Raw genomic sequence first — 22,752 nt, forward strand, 5'->3', positions numbered from 1 at the left:
AATGACTTTGCATTGAAAATAGCCTACAAGATAATTAGTCCCAACATTCAAAGCCTTAAAAGACCTGATACTGTAGCTGCTTGGAGGTTCTGTAACCCAGTAGGATATACATATAAACAAAGGCTTATGCAAACTATGTTTGCTAATAGGATTTGTCATAATATTTTTTTTACTGCAAAACCACAAGGGAAAAGAGGAAACTCCTTAATGCTGCACATGTTGCTTCTGCTTCACATTGTTCTCTTCAGCCACATCATGAGGACTTCGCGGATATTTCTCAATCTATGTAATGTTGACTTTTAAAAATATTTAATGTAACTCTATAATAGAAGATGAAATAATATGTGAAATGTTTTTGTTTTTTGTTGGTTTTTTGTTTTGTTTTTTTTGGGGGGGGTCATTTTACAGGTCTTTTGCTCCTTCAATTGACGATAACAGAAGAGACAATGGACTCATCAGCACTGTCGGCTCCAAAGGAGGTAACAGCAACACACGGTGGATCTGCGAAAGTCTTGTGTCACTACGACCTTCAATTCAAAGAAAATAGAAAGTACTGGTGCAAAGGACCAGAATATATCTTCTGTAGAAAAGTGGTAGAAACACCAAGTAACCAACCTAACAACAGAAACTTCATTGATGATGACAAGGAAGCAGGAGTCTTCACCGTAACCATGACATTGCTCACAGAAGAGGATGAAGATCTGTACTGGTGTGTCATTTCCAGATCTGGACTAAACATATTCAAAAGTGTAAACCTCCTCATCTCCAAGACAGGTATGCTTCAGCTTGATCAGAGCAGATGCAACATCACACATAGATCAGTGTCTCTTAATTATTTTTGCTTTGATTCTGCTATATATAATAGAATATATAGAAAAGTAAGTATAATTAACAATGAACATATGACCCGATACAGAAAGGACAAGCTCAAGCTGACTCTGAGACTACTTCGGCTTATTGGGGATATCGTCTGACATAGTACCTAATTTTCAGCATTTCAAAACAAATCGGATGGCATTTGTGTAAGATAGGCAGTCACCATTTCTTTTCTAATTAAACCGCCGCATATCAATTAAATAAGTGACAGTTAAGTAGCCACTAATTTTTAGATTTAGATTTAGATCAATCACGAATCGTTTCAGTTTTTTTCCAGAGTTTATTCTGGGCTCTCGTCTAAAGTGTCCTCTGGCATTTTATAGTTGTACTGGGGATAAAGCTTACAAAAAATTTATGTAAATTTAGATTAAAACTTTAACATTTAAAACAAATTGCCAACTGTGGCCTCAGACTCATAAACTGTGCCGAGTGATTTGTAAACCATGCACACAGATTTGGTTATTGCACTGGGGATTGTACTCCTGTCATCCGGCCCTTCCCAGATATTGTCATATTAGATAAATTGGAGTTGATAAATCTTCATTTTCATTTGGCCTTGCATACAAGGGCATTCTACATGTTTGGAGCGTGAGACAGATGACCGTGCTCAGCCCGCCATCCCTGAAATCCTGGATAGAAACAGGCTGTTTCATCAGAAACTGAGCACGCAGTTGTGGAAAACTTGTGAGCTCAGATTATAAAATGGTGTGCAGAGTTTAAACACAGTTTAATAAACTGAAGGCACAGGCTATGAATCAGAATGTACAGTTTAAGCACTGATGTTAGGGGCTTCTTATAAAACCAAGTGTGCTGATTATAGCCTAATAGGCTGATACTTAAATTAAACCTGTACACTTAATCACTCAAGTTATTCAACATATTACCTCCATTATTTGCATTAAATGTTTTCTTTAAAGTATCTAAACCCAGCATCCCAACAAATAATTGGACTTTTGTAGATCTATTTCCATGATATCCTCTGAGAAAATAAAGCCTTGTTTAGTATGCTGTCCTTCCCCATGACTGTTTCTTATTGTTCTTATTACAGGGGATGTCTGTTGTTTTATTCCTGACGTAATGTCTTGATTTTTAATGTGGACTGTGGTTTTCCACAGCTGTGAACCCAACCATGGCTACAGGGGAGCTTTCTGTGCATAAAATAAGGTGACTCAGAAGATGTTACTATTAAATAGTTTTATCATGGAACAAACAAAAGTCAATAACATTAAACATTTAACAACAGGCATAACAATAACTGATTTCAGTACAATTTCATTTCCTTTCTCTGTTTTAGTTGGTGGGTAGTTCTTCGTTGGATCTTCTTTGCCGCAATGTTGGGATGTTTGGCATTGGCACATATAACTGCATGGAGGATAAAGGCTGCAAGGAATATATTGTCAGAAAATTCACCTGCTTGAGTTATCCATGTTTTGTTTTGTTTGTTTGTTTTTGGTTTTGTTGTTTTCAGCACAGGTGAATAATAAATACACTGTATAAATACACAATGGAGGCACCATTTTCATTCAGCATGTTAGCCAAAAGTATTGGATTAACTTTCAAATTATTATTATTAATAGTAGTAGTAGTGGTAGTGGTAGTGGTAGTGGTAGTAGTAAGAGTAGTAGTCGTAACTTTCATGTTGATTGACTTACATGTTGCAGATCTTTTATAAACAGCCATCGTGGTTGTTATTCTTGCAATTGACACTTGGTGGCTGAGGTTACACTCAAGGGCTGTCAATGTCTAAAATGATGTGAAAATCGTGCAGGACAAAAAAATCCTTCATGTGTAAATGATATTTTAAAAAGCCTCATAACACTGTCCATACTATAATAAGGTTAGGAATGGGTTTTGCAACTCCTTATAATCTTGTCACTCTCAGGAAAAATCTCCAAGCTACATTTTTTTCTTCACATTAGTGTAGTTTCACACTTGCTCATAGGCTTCTGCTTTTTCCCCTTAATAATATTGGATAGCCTTACAGGATATGCAGATGAAATAAAACTTCTATCCAAAGTAAATTATACATGTTGGTGACATCAAGTCACGATCAAAGGACTATTATTTTCCAGTTCCTCGGAGAAGCCTACATATGAAAATGTGTAAGAAAAGCTGATGATTAGCGAGCCCTGTCAAGCAGACTTTATTACCATGTTAAACCCAGCTGTGAGAAGTTGAATAACTGTAACCTACCTGCTGGCCTGGTTGGAAAATGACCACAGGATAGCATTTATCATGACTTTGTCATCATATTCCTGTAAAATGTAATTTATTATTCTAGACTTTAATCTTACTTTAGAGAAGCATTTATTGTTTGTTTCATGTATGACTGAAAGGTACTGAAATATTTGTTCTAGTCAGTACTGTTTAATAAATATGATTAAAGATTGCTTTTTATATTGCATCTCCTGTCCATGTACACAACTGTGGATATAAAGGTGTTTTTACAGCAGACAGGGGGGCATGGTGGCGCAGCTGGTAGTGCAGTCGTCTCACAGCAGGAAGGTCCTGGGTTCAATTCCCGGGGACGCTGTGGGCACTGAAGTGCGTGTTAGTTCCCCCATGACTTCAGCACCCACACCCTGGGTGGGGTTGGCGAAAGGGCGGAGTTTGCATGTTCTCCCCTTGGTAACTAATGTGAACTACCCTCACAAAAACATGCAGCAGTCCTGGGCTATACATGCCCCCTCTGGCCAGCCGGGGTGCTAGATGGGGTGGGGGGTCTGGCCGGAATAACGTGATCCTTCCAGGCGCTACGTCCAGCCAGAGAAGCCCCACCCTGTCTGGGGAAAAGTCCTCAGGTTCAGAAGGAGACCTGAGCTCAGTGCAGGGCCTCCCGGGGTTGGTAAAGGATGGCAATGCCCAGGACTGACTCAGGTAGGAGCACAGGGTGGTAAAAATGGGAAAAAAATCGGGGATACAAATATTTAAAAAGAAAACAGGACAAATACGGTAAATGTTACCATTTTTTAAATGCTGTATTTTCATATACAGTATACACTTTTCCCTGTTATATGTCAAAACATTATACTACATTGTAGCTTTAACTGAGTTAAATTGATCAACTTGATCAACCTCCTGATCTTCTTATTTACATACTGTAAAAGAGGTAACCATCTGTGGAGGTGATGAGCTCTCAGATGTAGAGGAGGATGGGGAAGATGCAAGGTGAGGGGTGTTAAGGTGGTGACATCATCTCTGCTGCATGAGCTATTTGCAGAAAATGTGTCAAGGCGGCCAACATAATCAGAGGAAATTCGTTTATAAAGTAAAAGCACAAGAAGAGTCCTTTGAAGAGTTTTATATATTGTAAGAAAAGTCCACGCAATGACTGATAGCTAGTATTTAGACCATTATGCCCTATTTCACTCCAACTTACACAAACGTGTTAGTTTTAAGGTGTGATCGTGAAGCCGGGGGTTTTACTGTGAAAGGGGTTTCCGGTGCGAGCTGCAGTGTTTGGTTTCCTGGAGCAAGTTTGTGCTGGTGGAGCAGCTGGACGACGCGGGGACACGGGTACGTGGCGAAAACAGGGCTCAACTTATCCCGGGGACGTGGTTAGACAAAGATGAGATGGGTTCAGACTTAGCTGCGTTGACAGGAGCCGGGTTATTTCTCTAACATTAGCTGATGCTCGGCTAGCTATCCAGTTAGCGTTGAGACGACAGCGAGCATGTAGCTTAGCTCGGTACTGGCACACAAACACGCTCTCACTTCAATACCTACGAGCTGAGGGCGATAACACCAACGATGTACCACTGATTCATAGATGTACCGTCGAATACCCATCTCACCGTAGTCATTGAGAGGATAAATAGTTGTTAATCGTCCTTAGCCGTCGCTAGCCTGGGACAGTGCTGGGGAAACGGGGTGTGACTGCTCTGGTGGGTTCAGGAAACCCGGTGTTTCCCCCGGACCTGCCGCTTCTGAGGAGTGTTTACGAGGACACGACACTAATATAGTAATAATAGTCCATGTTCCAGACCAGATATCAGCACCACTCAAGGTGACAAAACTTGCTTATAATTTCTGAAAAGATCCATGTCTGTAGATGATATTCTGGTATGATAACCTTCCTGAGTGGCAGCTGTATCATAGTTATCAGCTCATGAAGTTCAGAAAATTACATTTTAGATGCTGGTGCATATCCTGGTTTAGACTCATGTACAGGATATCTGTCAATGTTTCACAATATTGTCTTTGGTAACATTTTAAGCATTCATTCAAGCTAAGATGTGAATCTTTCTGACCAACACCGAGGTCACTGCAGCTCTTTAAACTATAAACAACACACATTTTTACACAATTTTCTGCCTAAATGATATACTATATTTTAGCCCTGTGTCATCTAGGAACAACAGAGACACAAAATACAAAAACTGGAATACTCACAGGACCATAAGGATTCAGGAAATGTATCACATCTTAGCTTGAGTGAATGCTTTAAAGATCCCCTTTAAAATGATACCAAAGACAATATTGTGAAATATTGACAGATATCATGAGTCTAAACCAGGATATGCAGCAGCATCTAAAAAATAATTTTCTGAACTTCATGAGCTGATAACTATGATCCAGCTGCCACTCAGGAAGGGTTATCATACCAAAATATCATCTACAGACATGGATCTTTTCAAAAATTATAAGCAAGTTTGGTCCCCTTGAGTGGTGCTGACAAGTGAAATTTTGGGCTCTGGCCCATGGACTACTAAGGATTTATTTGGGATACTCGTACAATGTGACTATATGAAATGGGCTACTCCGAGAGATGCAGATATATACATATTTATATGGGCATGTGTGTACAAATATATAGAAATATTCAACTATGTGTATGCATGTATAAGTATGTGTGTGAGTATAATTACAGATAATAATAATAATAATAATAATAATACTGTTATTTAGCAGTGTGTAGTGAGTACAGTGTGTGAATATTTATAAATACAGGTTAAATGATCAGTGAATGGGGGTAGGACTAAATAAGTTTACACTTCTTCCTACTCCTTTTTTGGCACACGTAAATCAAGATAGCAAGTTTTAAAGGATGAAATTCCTTGTTTTGTTTTCTTAAACTTCTCATGAAGTGTTTTTTTTTTTTTTTTTACATGTACAAAAATAAAATAAATCAAATCAAATCAATGCATCTGCTCCCCTTGTCTTGCAGCTGAAACACTCCAGCAGGAAGAAGCTCAGCTCAGAGATGCAGACCATCAAGTGTGTGGTGGTGGGCGATGGAGCAGTGGGAAAAACCTGCTTACTGATCTCATACACCACCAACAAGTTCCCCTCTGAATATGTGCCAACAGTAAGTGTTGTCCAAGGCTTGTTTCCCGCTTTCTGGTGACCACCGTCAAATTATTTGTATTTTATTCTTAAAGGAAAAGAACCAGGGACAGTACATATTAATAATAACATTTTCATGTAAATATGCTAGAATATAGCCAGTGGCTAATTTGCATCTTTAGTCCCTGGGGCAGGTTGATGTAAAAGAAGGTTCCAGACACACATACATTACATACAGTCCAAGAAATGATGACACACAGCAATAAAATACACTAATAAATACACAATAGAAGAAAATACAATAAATACACTCAGATATACGATAAAACATACAATAAAATACACTAAGATGTAATATGAGTGCAGACTTGATTCTCTAGAAGCTTGTTCTTAAGTGTTTAATGAAGGAGGTGAGGGTGGGTTTGTCTCGTATGACATTTGGTACTGTGTTCCATGTTTGAGATGCTCGGTATGAAAACTCTGACTGCCCAAAAGCACTTTTTCTGAATGGGACAATACAGTCACCTCTAGATCCTGCTCTGGTTAACCTGTTCATGTTTTTCTTTATAAATATATTTAATGGAGGTAGAGCCAGACCATGGATGATTTTATATACAAGGATGCAATCTGAGTATTTAATTATATTGTCCCAGCTCAAAAGTTCATATTTCTTCAAGATTGCACAATGGTGGTACGTGTTGGACTTTTCATCTAGAATTTTCAAAGTTATACTGACTGTGACGTTCATTTCAATTTATGATCACAGGTGTTTGACAACTATGCAGTAACTGTAATGATCGGGGGGGAACCATACACCCTCGGATTATTTGACACCGCAGGTAAGATTTGGTCTTCACTCAACCATGATTTAATTCTCAGCCATTTTTATTCCCCTCCCTTGAAATGAATTTGACCACAGCATTGGTCAGCTGTTTATGTATAGTAGTGGTAACACAGTATACCAGCTTGCTTCAAGATGGCTTGTCTTTAACCAGAAATGCTAATTGGCTCTAGTTGTTTCTGACTTCATAAAAAATATATATATATATATCAGTAGTGAGTATTCATTTAGCTGTGTTTCTTGTTCTTATTGTTATTCCTTGTGTATTGTTTCATACAATCTCCCTCATTATTCAAATTTTTGTAATAACCCTTTTGGGTTGCTTCAATTTACTGTCATTCGAGGGCAGAAAAGTTTTTTTTGTTTTTGGGGTTATTTTTTGTGGGGGTTTTTTGTTTGTTTTTTGAATAGCAGTTTCTGGATGAGGACTTTTTTGTCCTCTAATGACCTGTAAAGATAGTACATTTTTCCCCAGTGTATTGTTGACTTATAAGAAAAATCGAAAAGGAAAAAAAAACTTCTTTACCAAAAACATACCATGTGGAATAACGTGAACAAAATGGTGGTCAGTTGAAGGAAAAATTACCCTAAAGGAAATAAAAATTCCCAATGCCGTACAAGGGTAAATATGGTACTAATTTCAATAATATATTATATCAATGGTCAAAATTTCAGAATATTGTTGTTTTTATGAAAGTGAATTTAGATTTAGGGCAAAAATCTAATTGCTGGAAACAATGTTACTGTTTCCAGTTAACATTGTTTGACTTTGTAACTGCAAAGCAAAAGAGACTTCATTGCATCATCATAAGTCTTCACAAAAGCATTGCTTATTTGTAAACTGCTCTTGTCTCTGTGAAGCATCAGTCCATGTTTCTAAAACAAATATAAATTCAGCACAGCAGTCATTGCACCATTGTAAATAATTTTTTATAACTCTTCTATCTCCCCAGGTCAGGAGGATTATGACAGGTTGCGACCACTAAGCTACCCTCAGACCGATGTCTTCCTAGTCTGTTTCTCAGTTGTTTCACCTTCTTCATTTGAGAATGTTAAAGAAAAGGTGGGTAAAGTAAATTGCATAACAGTGAATATGTTTATTTGAAAGTCTAAAGCAAATGAAACTGTCTTTTCTTTCTAGCCTCAAACCTTTCTAATATGAATAGTATACTCTATATCACAATCTCTGTATAAGTGAAGTGACTTCTGTCGTGTTTAGCCAACCTGTCATCAGAATTTATTGGTTAAGTTATGCAATCCCAGCTTGCTGTGGTAGGAGACCATTATTTCAGCCCTTGACATTTCCTGATGCCAGTGACCAAGGGCGGTCATGGTGTGTGCTGTATGAGAGGAGGAATACGTGCACTATGAGTGCTAAGTCAAGTGCTCCATGTGTCATATAAGGCAAGTTTCCCTTAGCGGTCGTCCAGGGGGATTCCAGGCATTAAACGTGTCATGTGTCTCCATTACTAGGAATTGCCCCACAAATAACATTTTTGAGAACACAAATCGCCATCTTAGGCCAGGGCTTTCACCCTGGCCCAGAAAAACTGCCGGGTGGAGGTTGGCGTTGACTCAGTGCTGATTTGATGTGCTGGATAATAAGAGGTGGTGAGGTCTAGTTGCATCTGATGTCAATTTGAGTACAAGTCGTCTCTTCTCGTTAATCACCTCTATCGAAGTGCATGCTAACAAAGTCTCAGCAGCTATGTCAGCTCTTTTACTGATTATCTCATCTTTCCATTTTTTCCTCTCTTTCCCCTTGTTTGCTATCATCTTATTTTATTTATTGGCAGTTGGCAAATGGCAAAAGTTGAAGACTGCTGCCAGCAAGTAGTATGGTGCAGTAGTTTGCTAAAGCCGGATTTATACTTCTTCCTCAAAACTACGGCATAGGCTACAGCCTAACCTGACGTGCAGCTCTCTACAAATGTAACTTCGTGTCCCATCAACGCAGACCTCAAAAAACGAGTTGGTAGATTTTGATTTTTTTTTTAATTTCCTGTCACTATTCTTTGTCATTTTCAAGTCGGATAGAACTATAGTTTGCCTCATTGTCTGGAACAACAGCTGATGCTAAACATTTATCAGCTCCAACTTGCATAAAATGTACTTTGTTTGCTCCACTGCTATGCCTGAGCTACATACAGGAAGTAAACAAAAGGGAACTCGGCACTGCAAGCTACGGTGCTCCAGAAAAAGAACATACACCGCCTCCTAGCGATTGGTGGTGTAATTACAGAGCGACATAAACAAACGACAGAGAAGCATAAACAACCACAGACAGCGTAGGTGCCCTGCGTAGCCTACATGCATAGATGCTACACAGAAGTATAAATCAGGCTTCTGTCAGTGGATCCTTCTGGGTTCATCACTGTCATGGAGATACAATAGCTGAACATAATGAGGTCGTCAGCCCTGTTGCCATTCCAGACTCCTGACAATGGAAACCCCCTGTAATTTCTTGTAGTTCAATCATCTTCCTCTTTCTCAACACAGTGTTGTAGTTCAGTCGCCAGACTTCGAGTACAATTCCAGTCTCAAGTCCTCAGTGTTTGAGTCCAAGTAAAGTCCAAGTCAATGAATAAAAATCAGTCAAGTCCAAGTCTGAGTCTAGTCCAGATGCTACAGCTGTTGGCTTTTTTAAACATATTAAGACATGTTGTTGTTACTCAGAGTAACCGTTTTTTGTTTTTTTTGTCCCTATCGTCACAGTGAAATTTAAAAAATGTTTCAACTTTCAAATAAACAGTTTAACTGCAAGGCCATCTGCACCACTTGCCTCATTTTAACATAAATAGTCTATGACAACAGCTGCAGCTCAGCGCTGGGCTGCTTTTAAGGTAGTTTTCAACATTCTAAAATCTAAATATCTTTCTGTGTCAAAATGTCTAATTTCTTGTCCTTTTACTTGTATATATGAATGTCAAAGCATTGCCTAAATTAAATGTTTTTACAGTTTAAACACACTTTTTCTTACTACGCAGACTGTAAAGTCCCATTACATTTGGTACATTTTGTGTCACCATTCTGTTTGAAACTACCAACATATTTGTTTTGCGCTGTAACCCATCCCTACTGAAATGATCATGCTTTACCCTCACAGCGCACTAAGGTCCACAAAGACACTGCCAGTGCGCTGAGGGTTAATCAATGGATCCTTTTAAATGAAAATGGAACAGGATGCATCTTTATTGATTCATTTTCAACTTACTGAGGAGAGAAAAAAAACATTGAGACTGATTCTGAATGATAAATGTTGTGCTCTTCAGCTGTTCTGCCCCTTGATATTTCTTTCATAAAACCCTGAGAGAGATGTAAAGGCCATTTGTGCTGGAAAGACACATGATTCAATGATTACAGATAAGGACCCAAATGAATTTTTAATTGAGGAGTATTGGAGAAAAATGTAATCTTGAAAATAGAAGTTTATGAAGTGAAAAGAGTTTTTGTTGAGGTATAATTCATTCATGCATGCTGTTATTAAAACAACTGAAAATATTTTCAGAGGAATGGTTGAAATGCAAGGATAGATTTGTTATTGGGTCTCTTTGTTATAGGAAGGTGTTTTGTTTGTTCCGTGTGTTACATGCATACGGTACATATCTTGCACAAGATTATATATTCAATTGAAAAATACTTTAATCCTGGAAGGGAAATTAATTGTTGCAGTAGTCAGGATTTAAATCTCTTCAAGGAAATTTTGCAGAGGTTTATGGCTGACATGTAGCCTAATCTTTGACTTCTTGTATCAGGCTGATAATGGTGAGATTTTGTCTGCATTTCTTTTTCCTCCAGTGGGTTCCTGAGATAACTCACCACTGTCCTAAGACCCCGTTCCTACTGGTAGGCACTCAGATCGACCTGCGTGACGACCCGTCCACAGTGGAAAAGTTAGCGAAGAACAAACAGAAGCCAATCACCCCTGAGACGGCAGAAAAGCTGGCCCGTGATCTCAAGGCGGTCAAATACGTTGAGTGTTCAGCCCTAACTCAGGTAAGTTCTCACTTTAAACAACACCATGTGATGTTGTGACGGACGTGTGTTTAACATTTTAATAACAACTACGCTGCAAGTGCTTTGCTGTCCGTCTTTCGCTAACAACATCTGGCTTGGAAATCTAACTCTGTGTGTGCACCTGTGTTTCTCCCTTCTTTTCCTTTTTCTGTAGAGGGGATTGAAGAACGTATTTGATGAGGCTATCCTAGCCGCTTTAGAGCCCCCTGAAACTCAGAGAAAGAGAAAATGCTGTTTGTTCTGATGTCTTCTTGCATCATGCTATGCCTCTCAATCGTTTGCTGCTTATTCATTGTAAAGGAATATCTGTCACTTGAGTAACCACATGCTCTTTTAACCTTGGTGCCCAATAACGTTCTGTTCATGTGTGCTTTCTTTTCAACATGGCCTAATCACAGTTACCCATGCTGCCTGAGATGAGTGCCAATGTTACATTCTTTTGTCTGCACCTAGTTGTGCATGTTGGTGTGACTGGACATGAGTGAGAATTTGTTTTTGTTTTTTGGGTTTTGGGTTGTTTTTTTTTTTTTAAGGACATTTTGTCATTATGTCAGTATCGAGCTAACCTGATGTATCCTATTAAAGCATTTGGGCTACATGATATCCTAGACAATAGTAACATTTTTTTTTTCTACTGCTGAATCAACATTTTTGGATGTGTGTCTTTACTCACACAACTTGATCATAAAGAGAGTCTTGTATAATGTTATTTGAATAAAGGAAAATTTTGACCGCTCTGCTCCATTTCTACTCAGATTTATTTTAGACTGGGTTCTAGTTGATGTTCAGATGTATTTGGAATGATTTGTGTTTTGAATAACAACATTGTGTTTCCACAGAAAGGATTAAAGAATGTGTTTGATGAGGCAATACTGGCAGCCCTGGAGCCTCCCGAACCTAAGAAAAGACGTAAATGCGTTCTGCTCTAAGTTTCTTCAGCGTTCCTCACACCACTTTCCAAATCTAAGTTATCAGTATTGAAGAGGTTTTCTGCACAAGCACATTCCATCACAAGTTGATATATCATTAAATAGCTTTAATTAGCCTTCTCACTGACTTAATCTGGATTTGTTTTTAATGTGTTAAATGATTTTAAGATTTTGTAAGCTGTGTTGTGTGGGATAATTTGATGCCACTCAAATGGTCGCACAAGATATGAAGTTTGATGACTGAAACCATTCACAAATTGGAGAGGACACTTTGAGATAATGCTTTAATCCAAAAGAACTGACATGGTGTGTGTTATTATCAGAGCTGTTGTTTTAAGTGTTCTGTAAAACAAAAGCTGGTAGTAAGAGTTTATTTAAATGCTTGAATTACACAAAAAGCTATTATTTTGCAGTTGGAACATGAAACAAAATTTTGTTGAAACTGCATCATTCTTCCAACTCAAGTTTTTACAATAGCAGTATAAATACTGCTTAGCTCAAAGAATTCCAGTATTTTGTTTTCCAGAACAATTTTAGGACTTCCGTCTCTCTTCCTATCTTACCAGGAGTTAATAGGAATATTTAACTAATTCCAACATAGAAATGCTCTGTTTGATATTGCTACATAGCACTCTACCTTGGGTACAGTTTGCCAAAAAAAAAAAGAAAACCTGTCAGAATAATACCTGATGACTGAGGTAGAAAGTGTATGCATATTAGACTAAGCCCAAAGATCTTATGTACACTTTCAAAAGCTTTGAACTTTTATGAATTTGCAGATACTGATTTGGCTGTCTGTTACTATGGAGGCTTTCAAAAAGTTCAGGTCAGCCCTATGAAAGACAGTTTTACTATGAAGTAACTTGAGCACATGATCGTACGTATATGCTCTTTCTGACTGCTGATTTAGCCTGGAGGTGATACAAGTGTGAAATGGGTTTGAAGGTTTAACTTAGTAAAAGTCTGTTATGTCAGGCTACTTAACAAAAACAGTTGCATGTGCATAATTAGTCTTAGGTCTTGTAAAATTCTTAAATGACTGACCAACAAAACTTTTATCAGTTACTACTGAGAGAGTGAGAATAAGTTGTTTACCAAATGAAATCTGCAGCACTAACAGAGGTTTGGGGAAGTTGAGATGACACAAGTCAGTCTAAGCAGGAACATGTTTGAGTTTTTTATTTTTATTTAATTTGACAGTGATGTACTGTACTTTACTTGTAATGAAGCACCACAATAAACCAGTATTAAGATTAAATCTTTCAATGCAGTGTGTTTTGTGTTCTGATAGGTATGTGGATTCAGTGTCGTTATACATTTTTATGATGTAATAAATGAGTATCAATGAGGATCAGTGGTATAAAAAAAAGATTGGAAAAGTATCAGTAAACAACTCACGGTACTTGGATTACTTTCATGCTTAAGGTATGCCAAGCAAATTCTTTGAATTACATTTACTTTACCTCTTTTATATGTTTTTATGGGGACTTTACTTTGACATTTTGCATTATTTTGTTAGGCTCCACTCTTAAACTCAGGTTCCTTATTACTCTTGTCATAATAGAAAATCTACATTCACTTCCTCATATCTCTCAAATTACAGGATTTATTTATTCATTTGTACAATTTTAAAGAAAATGTTACTTTTTTTAAAGCATTTCTGAATATACATTCATTTAACGTGAATTGGTGGATCCCTGTATAAGGCCACTTATGAGCAAGACGATAATGTGGGACAGCAGACCGAGGCAGGACGGAAGTTGGAAAGGAAACAGCAAAGATGGTGCTCACAGGACCACTGACATGGAGTACATGTTTAAACCAGGCATTAAAAACATTCTTAACACTTATTTCCAACATTCTAATTGGACAGGGAAGATGATTAAATAAATGACTTCTCTCTAAACATGTAAAGGTTCATCATTAACAAATTATCACAAAACAAAATGTTAATGGTAAAACTAATTGATTTGAGTAAATGACATTTCCTTCACATCAATAGTGCCTCTGGTGCCATGGCAATTTCAGGGTATTACAGGTAGGGACACAATTCTACATAGTATACATTTTATATACATTATGTCATGGCACTTGAATTGCCTTGTTTGTTTATTTATATTCTCTTTATTTTTTTGTATTTGAAACTGATCCTTTAGGTCACATTCATGCCAAAAAAACAAACAAAAAAAAGATTCCAAAGACTTTTCCCCACACCACAAATGATCAAAACAAGATTAACATATTTGACAAGGTGCTTTGTTACATAGTTGATTCTCTAGTAAACTGTGACTGTTAGCTTTGGGCAGGACGGTTTTGCTGAATAAAGGTTTTTGCAGAGCAAATGGGTGAGGTGGTTTCCAATCAGCTAAAGCTAAGCTATTTGAAACCTGTGATCTAATACAGGTGTAGGATAACTGGATAAGCTACGCATCTATCGCTGGACACACCTCAACGCAGCTGTCCGTAACACGAATGCCATACCATCCTGCCCAGAACTGCGTATCTTTGCCACCGTGTACAAAATAGACATATCTCACTCCTGGTCCATAGTCCTTGAAGACGTGGGTCATCTGTAAAGAAATAAAGAGGTATGTCATTCCGAGATGTCTTTGTGCTTTGCTGCTCCACTTTACTTTTCTTCCCACTCCGTACCTGATGCCACTGATGATCATTCCACTGCTGGAAGTACACAGTCTCAGGAGCAAATTCCTGAATCACCTCCTTCTTGTGATTCAACAGCTGCACCAAGATTGTATATTCAGAGCCACAATCCCATCGAGGTGAGTACCTAACATGACATACACGCACAAGCACACATCAGAAACCCATTTCTCTATCTTTTTTTGTCATTTTGTTTTGTATGGCATGTGAGTGCAAAATAATGATTTCATTTTTTATAATGCCCCTCTGCTTTGGTCGAACAGGTGTATTTAATAAATGATGTAATATTTCTGAATTGTGATGCTGTGTGTGTATGGGTGTTTTTATTAATGTGTTGTCACCATCAACTATGGAATTACATGACATATGGGGTATTATTCTCACCAATCAGATATTTGGATGTGTGGCTGGAACTTATCCATAAAAGATGGACTGTAACCTTCCTTCGCCAAATTTATCTTCTGTGACTTTTTGCACATTCTGTCGCCAAAAGAAAAAGTCATAGCGTGTTAAAGGGTAATTGTGAGATCAAAAGAGTAAGTGGTATATATTTTTTGTAAAACAGCTGATGGATACTCACCCGTAAGAAGTCACAAAGTTTGTCTGGACTGCATCATTTGGATGTGGTTCCATTAGTGCTTCTATCTTCCAGTGATCCCCACCATCGTCCTCAACGACCCAACCCCTCAATTTATCTAAAAGCAAACGTTGAGAGACAATTTATTTTTGTTAGAGTTCATTTGCTGCTCAACAGGAAAATATTGGTGCAAAGTTGTAGTTTCTCACCGTCCCCTCTGGGGTTCTTGAGAAGATTTCTCCTGTTCTTGCAACAGAAATAAAACAACCTCCAGTCTTTGGGTGTTTTGGAAGCATCTCTGAGGCGATATCCTTCTCTTCTACACCTTTCTCTCCAGAAAGACTCGCTGTCTGCCACATCTTTCCATTGATGGCACACTAAACGGCACACACAAACCACCTGGTGAGGAGGAAGATTTAGGAAGATTTCCTCCCAGATGTCCAGAGGCAAGGGAAACGCCTGATGAGAAAGTAAACAGATGATATACAGCTTTAAAAACACGCGTTTCTCATAAATCTATAGGTGCTTTATTCTGCCTATACAATCACAATCCATTTGAACAATATCTGTTGGTATAATTTAAACAGGACTGACACAAATCGTGATAAAATAACTTTGAGTCATCTGAAAAACTATTAGTTTTCTGTTAAGGACTAGTGTTGGACAGGTCCAACTGGAGGGGGGTGTGACCATTCAAATATTCAGATTTGACATTCATAAAGACAATAAACCAACATTTCACTGTAAATGTTTTAAATATAAACATGTTAATACGAATACCAGAAATCAAAGCTACTTCTATATACGAGGTAATGGGTTTTGATGAGTGTAAAGTCCGCACGCACCTCTCTGTGATTTGGCTCCATGGTTTCTTCCACTTACAGATTATTGTGGGATGATAACAATTCCCGGAAATGTCTATGAATCGCCTTTATGTCCGCCCAAATCGCAATTTACTTTTCGTACACTTAGTGCGCACTTCCCTGATTCTGAGTTTGTCTATGTCTGAGGCAGAATGGGTTAATAGTTGTCCAAATGCGAGGACAGGATTACTAATAACACTGGAAGATGTCTCAGGAAATACAGATACTGCAGATAAGAATCAGGGCAGATCGAGGAATAATTTGATGAACCTTCACTGTGTGTGTGAGGTATAGCAGGTAAATCTGTCTTGTGTGCAGGTAAATCTCAGGTGTGTGGTCTAACAGGAGCTTACAGGTCCGCTGGAGAGCACCGGCCGCTCACATGGAGACTGACTGTGAGTTAAACCCATAGTTGTAGATTTCCTCTTCATGCCGGGGACAAATCCAGCCAGGAACCTGAGTGTGAGCAGTACTTATCTGTACTTCTCAGTACTTGTCAGTACTACATCCCCGCGTCCCTGGCCAGGCCTACAAACACAAGCGCAGCTGAAATAGATAGTTAAGGTATTCCCCTTCTTCAACACGGAAGCGCAAACTCGAGATGAAGGCGCTTCATCTACAAGCTGCGTTTTCATCACATGCAGTCACGTTAAACTCTAAACGTAATTCACTACTAACCCCTTTATTTATATAAGAAATTGGAAGTCTGTAAAGTTTGTAGTTATTTCAGCTCCGGTGGTCACTCTTCCGTCTCCCCAGCCTGACAGTTGATTGTGTGGTGCTCGATATTTACACCAAGACACGCGGGTTGAGGAGCTCGGTGCGGTTGGCAAATGACGGGCTTTGTACAGAACAACTAAATATGTTTTTTAACAAGCGGATAGATTTAAATGGAATATAGCTTCCAAAAAAAGGGGCTTTCCGTGCATAATGTTTACAGTAGACTCAGCTGAGTTTACCAGTTAAACTTGCGGTGTACGCCGGTACTATTTACAAACGAACCCTCTTCAACGTTGTCTTCAAGGACTGTTCCATTATGCCATCTGGGGGGCTTTCACAGCACCAGCAGTGTCATGAAAATAATGTGATTTTCATCATCAGTTATTAATTGATAAATGAAAATATATATTAAGAAATTGTATTGCAAATTAGTTTTAAAAAAAAACATAAATAGTCTAATTTCTAAAGGATTATGTCATTGAATATTGTAGTGAGCTTAAAAAAAATAAGATATGTAATTGAAATATATTAAGCGTAATTGAGTAATGTAATTTTAAAATCTTTTTGAAAATACGTATTCAAATAGACAAATAACTTAATTTGTAAATTCATTTAGGAATACTTCTATTCAGAGATGTAAAAGAGTAATTCATTTCCATCTTCCATTTTCTTCTCCTTGTTGCATTTTCAAATCCTTTTCAAATCCTTTTATAAATCTATTCTCTGTTTGGCTTTTCCCTTTCCCGTTTCTGTGGCAGTATGAGCGACCAAACAAAAGCAGGTTAAACGATGCAAATCAGTTCTCTGAGTCTGACCAATCAGACGGGTCCTTGAATGCAACAACTCTATGGTTGGTCAGAGAGCTGAGAGCAGAAATGTTCTTGGTGGAATTGCTGTGCTAGGGCAATCCCATTATATGTTATTGTCAAAAGAAAATAAAAAGCATATTTATACTTTGCATCATTTGTCTACTACCTTGTCACACAGTTCAACTGAAGCTCAGGACTCATCTCAATGGAAAGCTCTGTCAGTGAGGATTGATCATTGGCTTCTTTTACACACTTTTATGGAAATCCATATTAAGTTCCCCCAAATTAATATAAATAAGAAAGACAAGATGGAAAATAAACTTTCCAAGTTATTTTTTTACATGATATTGTACAATGTAAAAACAATGATGCAAACAAAGACATTCCCATGAAGGCTAATATGCTGGGAAAAAAAGATGCCGAGCACTAATTTTAAATGTTCAAAACATCTCTTACCCAGTCAAACCTCTGTAACCGTTTTTATGGAATTTGAAATTGGAAGTGTCTGCCATTCCTTCTTAAACCCCCAGAGACCTGAGAGATTCTCAAGAAATGATGCATACACGTGATCTTACTCTCCTGTTTTGATCTTTTGAAAAATGCGTTCTGCCCAAGCATGTACTGACCCTCTCGTCCATTGCTGGAAACATCTCAACACAGGCCTCCGTAGGGTCAATTCCATACCATCCTCTCCAGAACCGTAAATCTATGCCTCCATGGATAAATCGAAAACACCTCACTCCTGGTACATAGTTTTTGGAATACATGGGTCAACTGAAAAATTTAAGGAAATAAAAAAGAAAGTACATTGGATGTTGTATCTTCTCTTAACTTCATATGACAACTGGTGGAATGTGTTTTGTGTTCTAATGTGTGAAATAGAACTAAAGCTCTTGTCGCTGCAGTAACAGGCATGCACAGAAAAAGTAAATAAGGAAGTAAACTTAAGCTACATTCACACAAAATTGGATACAAACGAGAGTTTTACAATCTAATAAAATATTTCTGAAGGAAACAGATCGCCAGTGCAAAGACTTTAAAGCCGGTGTCATACTGTATGTGCACTCTTTCTGGTTTTAGTCGGCATCTTTGCAGTTGACTTGTTGGGGTAACTATAATGATAAATTATTTTTATAAGTGAGACAAGAAGTTAAAGGAACATCCCTTCAGCGCGTCATAACAGAATGGATACTTGGTATAAAAATGTTTTTCCAGTGATATTTTGTGACATTCAAATTAGAAATGATCTCTGAGTTTACTTCTTGATCACATGGGTTTGATGCTAACGCAGTCTTTGCTTTGAGTTCCTCTGATCATTAGGACCAATTGCAAACCATTTGTCCTGATTAAACTGTGGAAATTGATTTGCAATCTATATCTTGACCCAGGTCACGGGGAGAGACAAGAGCCCAAAGCTGTGCCTAATGAACCAACAAACTATCAAAAGACGTTACATGTGTTCGTTTCACCATCATATTCTGATATCTGGCTGGAAGTGATCCATAAAAATCGGGTTCTAACCTTCCTTCTACAGATAAATCTTCTGAAACTTCTCACATGTGCTGTAGACAATAGAAAATCATTTTAGTTGCTACACAAGATGAAAGCATCACATAAAAGCCACGCTAAAATCTTGTGCACCAGTGCTGAAAGTTGGAACACCCACTAAAATGAAGCCACACATGTTGGGATTGTCTTGTTTGGATGTTTCATTATAAATGGTTCTATTTTCCACCCATCTCCACCATTCTTTACAACAACCCAGTCCTTCATTCCTTCTACAGGGGAAAAAAAGTGGTTAAGTAGTATTAGTTTAGATACAAAAAGGGGATATCATTCAACACTGCAAAAACTCAAAATCTTAAGAATATTTGTCTTAATTCTAGTTAAAATGTCAAAAAAATCTCATTACACTTAAAACAAGACTCATCACTGGAAAAAACAACAATTTTCACCTGTTTCAAGTAGATTTTCACTTAAAATAAGTAGAAAAATCTGCCAGTGGAACAAGATTTTTTTGCTTGTAATGAGAAGATAAATCTTGTCCCACTGGCAGATTTTTCTACTTATTTCAAGTGAAAATTTACTTGAAACAGGTGAAAATTGTCAAATAAGTTATTTTTCTGGTAATGACTCTTGTTTTAAGTGTAATGAGATTTTGACTAAAAATGAGACATTTTAACTAAAAATAAGATTTTGAGTTTTTGCAGTGAATTAACACTTTTTGCTGCAATCTTTTTTAAAATAACTATATTTATGACAAGGAAATACTCATTTTGGGGTTTTCCATCTTTCCCCTTAGGATTCTTGATAAGATTTCTTCCCCTCTTGCACAGGTAAGTAAAACCAACTCCAGTCACACAGTGTTTTGAAATCTTCACCCAGGTGGTATCCTTCCCTTATATATCTTTCGCTCCAGAAGGACCCATGGTGGTAACGGATGGCGTATGGAACCAATTGCAGTACAAAGGACTCAAGACAGTGGTAAAAAGTGCAATGTTTTACTTAGACTCTGGCAGACAGGCAGACAGGCAAACGGTTTAGAAACTGGCAAACAGGAATCAGGAGAGGAGAGGCGAAGTTCTTGGTCAGGGACGGAAGGCTAGGTCGAATTACCAGGAGGCGGACGAAGCAAGGAATCAGGGACAGTGGAGGTCGGTACCGGGAAGACAGGCAGGTAAACACTGGGAAGAGTTGCATGGCAAATAACAATCTGGCAGAGGAGTGAGTGTAGAGCTGGTGACTGTATGCTGGACTGATTACATGTGATGAGAGGCAGCTGTGTGCACAGGTGAGTGGAGGGAACTGACGAGGTTGGTGTGGTTGACAGGCTGAGGGGGGCCGGGGAAGGATCAATGGAAGATAACTGATGGCTGGATGACTGAACAGTGACAATGGTGAGCCACTTGTTTCCACTGATGACACACTAACCGGCAAAGATGAATGGCCTGCTCAGGAGGGACACTCAGGAAAATCTCTTCCAGGATCTTCAGTAAAAAAAAAAAAAAATATGACACAGATTAGCTGGAAATCCTGATAATAAATATGATCATTTCATTCCAACTATGTTATCACATAAATGTGTCACCAGTGTCTTACAGTTGATCTGGACGTCTTTTATGAAAAAATGGACATGGTTCACACAAAAATACTTGATACTGATGAACTCGGCTCAGGAGGGACACAATAGTCACACAATATTCCTTTCACCTTCTTACACGCACCATCCTGTCCAGGAGGATTAGACCCTGCTGTCATGGCGAAAGAGGCAAAAGCTCATTAACTTCACACCAACAGATCATTTTTGATCCCAAGTTAATCGAACTTCAGTTCACCATGCTGCAAAGACCAGGAGTACTCTAAATTATGGAACTAAGAGCATGCACAACATTGCAGTGCTTCCCGTAATTACTCTGAAAAATCTAATTCTGCGAGGTTTCAGTTTTACACGACATTATACTGTACAGTTCAGATTATAGCGTTTCTCACAAAGCTTTCGGATCTGGGCAAGATCAGTTCCTCAGATAAACACAATAAAAGCTCTTGTCAACTCCCTTGACTGTTCCTGACTTACGTCAACACTGAAGAGCTGGGGTTCAGTCGCTGTCCAGACGCGCTCAGTCTCTGGACTGTCTGGTCTCTGGTCACTGGTGCTGAAACTCCTGTCCATAGTCTTCCTCTTCATGTCTGGGACATTGCTCTGCAGCCGCTGCAGTCTTAACAAACTCTGTCTGTGTGAGTTACAAAGCGCTTTTCCTCAGCTGAAATTCTGAAAATGACATCTTTTTTACCCGACAGTGTGACTTTTGGGAAGTTCCACAGATTTACGTATTAACTCCCCTTGTGGTGAACAATTCTTGAAAGTATCATCTTGACGGCCAGAAACCAGGGTGTTCAGTTCAAGAGAAACACTCACTCACTCTCTCTCTCTCTCTCTCTCTCTCTCTCTCTCTCTCTCTCTCTCTCTCTCTCTCTCTCACTCTCTAAAAATAGAAAGTGTTTCCTAAAACCTGCTATAAATTAGAAACTAACCAATTGAAAACAGACTTCTAAACTCAAATGTAGTCTCACATGTGTAAGTATAAGTTGTTAATTTTATTAATTCTGCTGATAAGATTTATACGAGAAAACTTCAGTCAATGTAGCTACTTGTGAAAGACAGAAAAGGTTAGAATAATTTAAAAAGATAAACAACACCACCAGTGTTCCTGGTCTTCATGAGTGCCAGTGCCATTTAGTCACACACGGTGTGAATGAGATAATATTAAAGTTGGGGTTTGATAGGCAAGGCAAGTTTATTTGTATAGCACAATTCAACACACGGTAATTCAAAGTTCTTTACATCAACATCAAAAGTGGCAAGGCACATTTAAACAGTAAATAACAAATAAAATGACATAAAATGGTAAGAAAAGAGGTAAAATAATAAAAAGCACAAGTTGTTAAAAAGTAAGGGCAGTAGCTTATCCATAACTTTGCGCGTTTTTCAAAAATCATAAGTATTTAATTTAAGAGTATGCTTAAATAACAAATTAGATGAAGTAAAATGATAAGAAAAGAGATAAAATAATAAAAAACACAAGTTGTTAAAAAAACAAGGGCAGTAGAGTACAGCAGTATTTAATTTAAGAGTACGCTTCATTAAACAGTAATGTTTTTAGGCCTGATTTAAAGGAGACCTCAGGTCTACAGGAAGTTTGTTCCACTGGTGAGGAGCAGAATAACTGAACGTTGCCTCACCTTGCTTGGTTCTGGTTCTTGGGAACCACAACAAACCAGATCCAGATGAACCTCAGGGGTCTGGGAGCTTCATAGGGAACTAACAGATCAAGCATGTATTTTGGTCCAATATACCGGTACCCACATTGTTAGCAAAGACAGTCCAAACATACACCCGAACAATTGCTGTACTAAAATAGTTTTTCTAACTCTTTTGACTTTGTGAGTCTGGTGTCAAAATGAGAAAAATGCTTCCATAGTGAACATTTGAAAATTACTTTCAATTTCTCTAGGTGAATGCTCACTTTCCATATATAAACAACCATATGGTGACTAAATTCGTATTACCTATGCCTTCCTTGAAAATAGACTACCCAGGGAGGGGAAAACAAATGTTTTGTTTTGGTTCCCAATTCCACATGTTTTAGTAAGAAAAATAGCACACTAATACTCT

The 22,752-nt window shown here is 38.1% G+C and overlaps 2 protein-coding genes across 5 annotated transcripts; one reads left to right on the forward strand and one right to left on the reverse strand.

Moving 5' to 3' along the window:
• The first annotated feature begins 4,294 nt into the window (after positions 1-4,294).
• LOC133456846 (cell division control protein 42 homolog) lies at positions 4,295-13,207 on the forward strand. Of its 2 annotated transcripts, none has more exons than XM_061735489.1 (6): positions 4,295-4,392; positions 6,044-6,184; positions 6,929-7,001; positions 7,957-8,066; positions 10,802-10,999; positions 11,860-13,207. In XM_061735489.1, exons 2-6 carry the CDS (start codon positions 6,080-6,082, stop codon positions 11,947-11,949), a joined length of 576 nt encoding a protein of 191 aa, XP_061591473.1. In that variant the 5' UTR covers positions 4,295-4,392; positions 6,044-6,079; the 3' UTR covers positions 11,950-13,207. The 2 variants fall into 2 exon arrangements, with proteins under 2 accessions (XP_061591473.1, XP_061591474.1); XM_061735490.1 differs by lacking the exon at positions 11,860-13,207 and adding an exon at positions 11,175-11,852.
• LOC133456845 (F-box only protein 6-like) lies at positions 13,114-16,841 on the reverse strand. 3 transcript variants are annotated; one of them, XM_061735487.1, is made up of 7 exons: positions 16,729-16,841; positions 16,404-16,578; positions 15,397-15,646; positions 15,191-15,305; positions 14,995-15,090; positions 14,602-14,737; positions 13,114-14,519 (listed from the first exon to the last, which is right to left on the reverse strand). In XM_061735487.1, the coding sequence occupies exons 2-7, from the start codon at positions 16,479-16,481 to the stop codon at positions 14,373-14,375; spliced, it is 822 nt and encodes a 273-aa protein (XP_061591471.1). In that variant the 5' UTR covers positions 16,482-16,578; positions 16,729-16,841; the 3' UTR covers positions 13,114-14,372. The 3 variants fall into 3 exon arrangements, with proteins under 3 accessions (XP_061591471.1, XP_061591470.1, XP_061591472.1); XM_061735486.1 differs by having other exon boundaries at positions 16,404-16,830; XM_061735488.1 differs by having other exon boundaries at positions 16,033-16,830.
• Between the last annotated feature and the right edge of the window lie 5,911 nt (positions 16,842-22,752).

Source organism: Cololabis saira, chromosome 12 (genome assembly GCF_033807715.1).
Source record: "Cololabis saira isolate AMF1-May2022 chromosome 12, fColSai1.1, whole genome shotgun sequence".
NCBI classification, from domain to species: Eukaryota; Metazoa; Chordata; class Actinopteri; order Beloniformes; family Belonidae; genus Cololabis; species Cololabis saira.

Bases quoted from the DNA above. Each gene is read 5' to 3' on its own strand.
- LOC133456846 (XM_061735489.1), top strand. From the start codon at position 6,080: ATGCAGACCATCAAGTGTGTGGTGGTGGGCGATGGAGCAGTGGGAAAA. The intron at 6,185-6,928 runs GTAAGTGTTGTC...TTATGATCACAG, and splicing joins CCTCTGAATATGTGCCAACA to GTGTTTGACAACTATGCAGT. The intron at 11,000-11,859 runs GTAAGTTCTCAC...GTGTTTCCACAG, and splicing joins AGTGTTCAGCCCTAACTCAG to AAAGGATTAAAGAATGTGTT.
- LOC133456845 (XM_061735487.1), bottom strand. From the start codon at position 16,481: ATGAAGAGGAAATCTACAACTATGGGTTTAACTCACAGTCAGTCTCCA. The intron at 15,647-16,403 runs GTAAGCTCCTGT...CTTTCTCATCAG, and splicing joins CGGTGCTCTCCAGCGGACCT to GCGTTTCCCTTGCCTCTGGA. The intron at 15,306-15,396 runs GTGAGAAACTAC...GTTTGCTTTTAG, and splicing joins CAAGAACCCCAGAGGGGACG to ATAAATTGAGGGGTTGGGTC.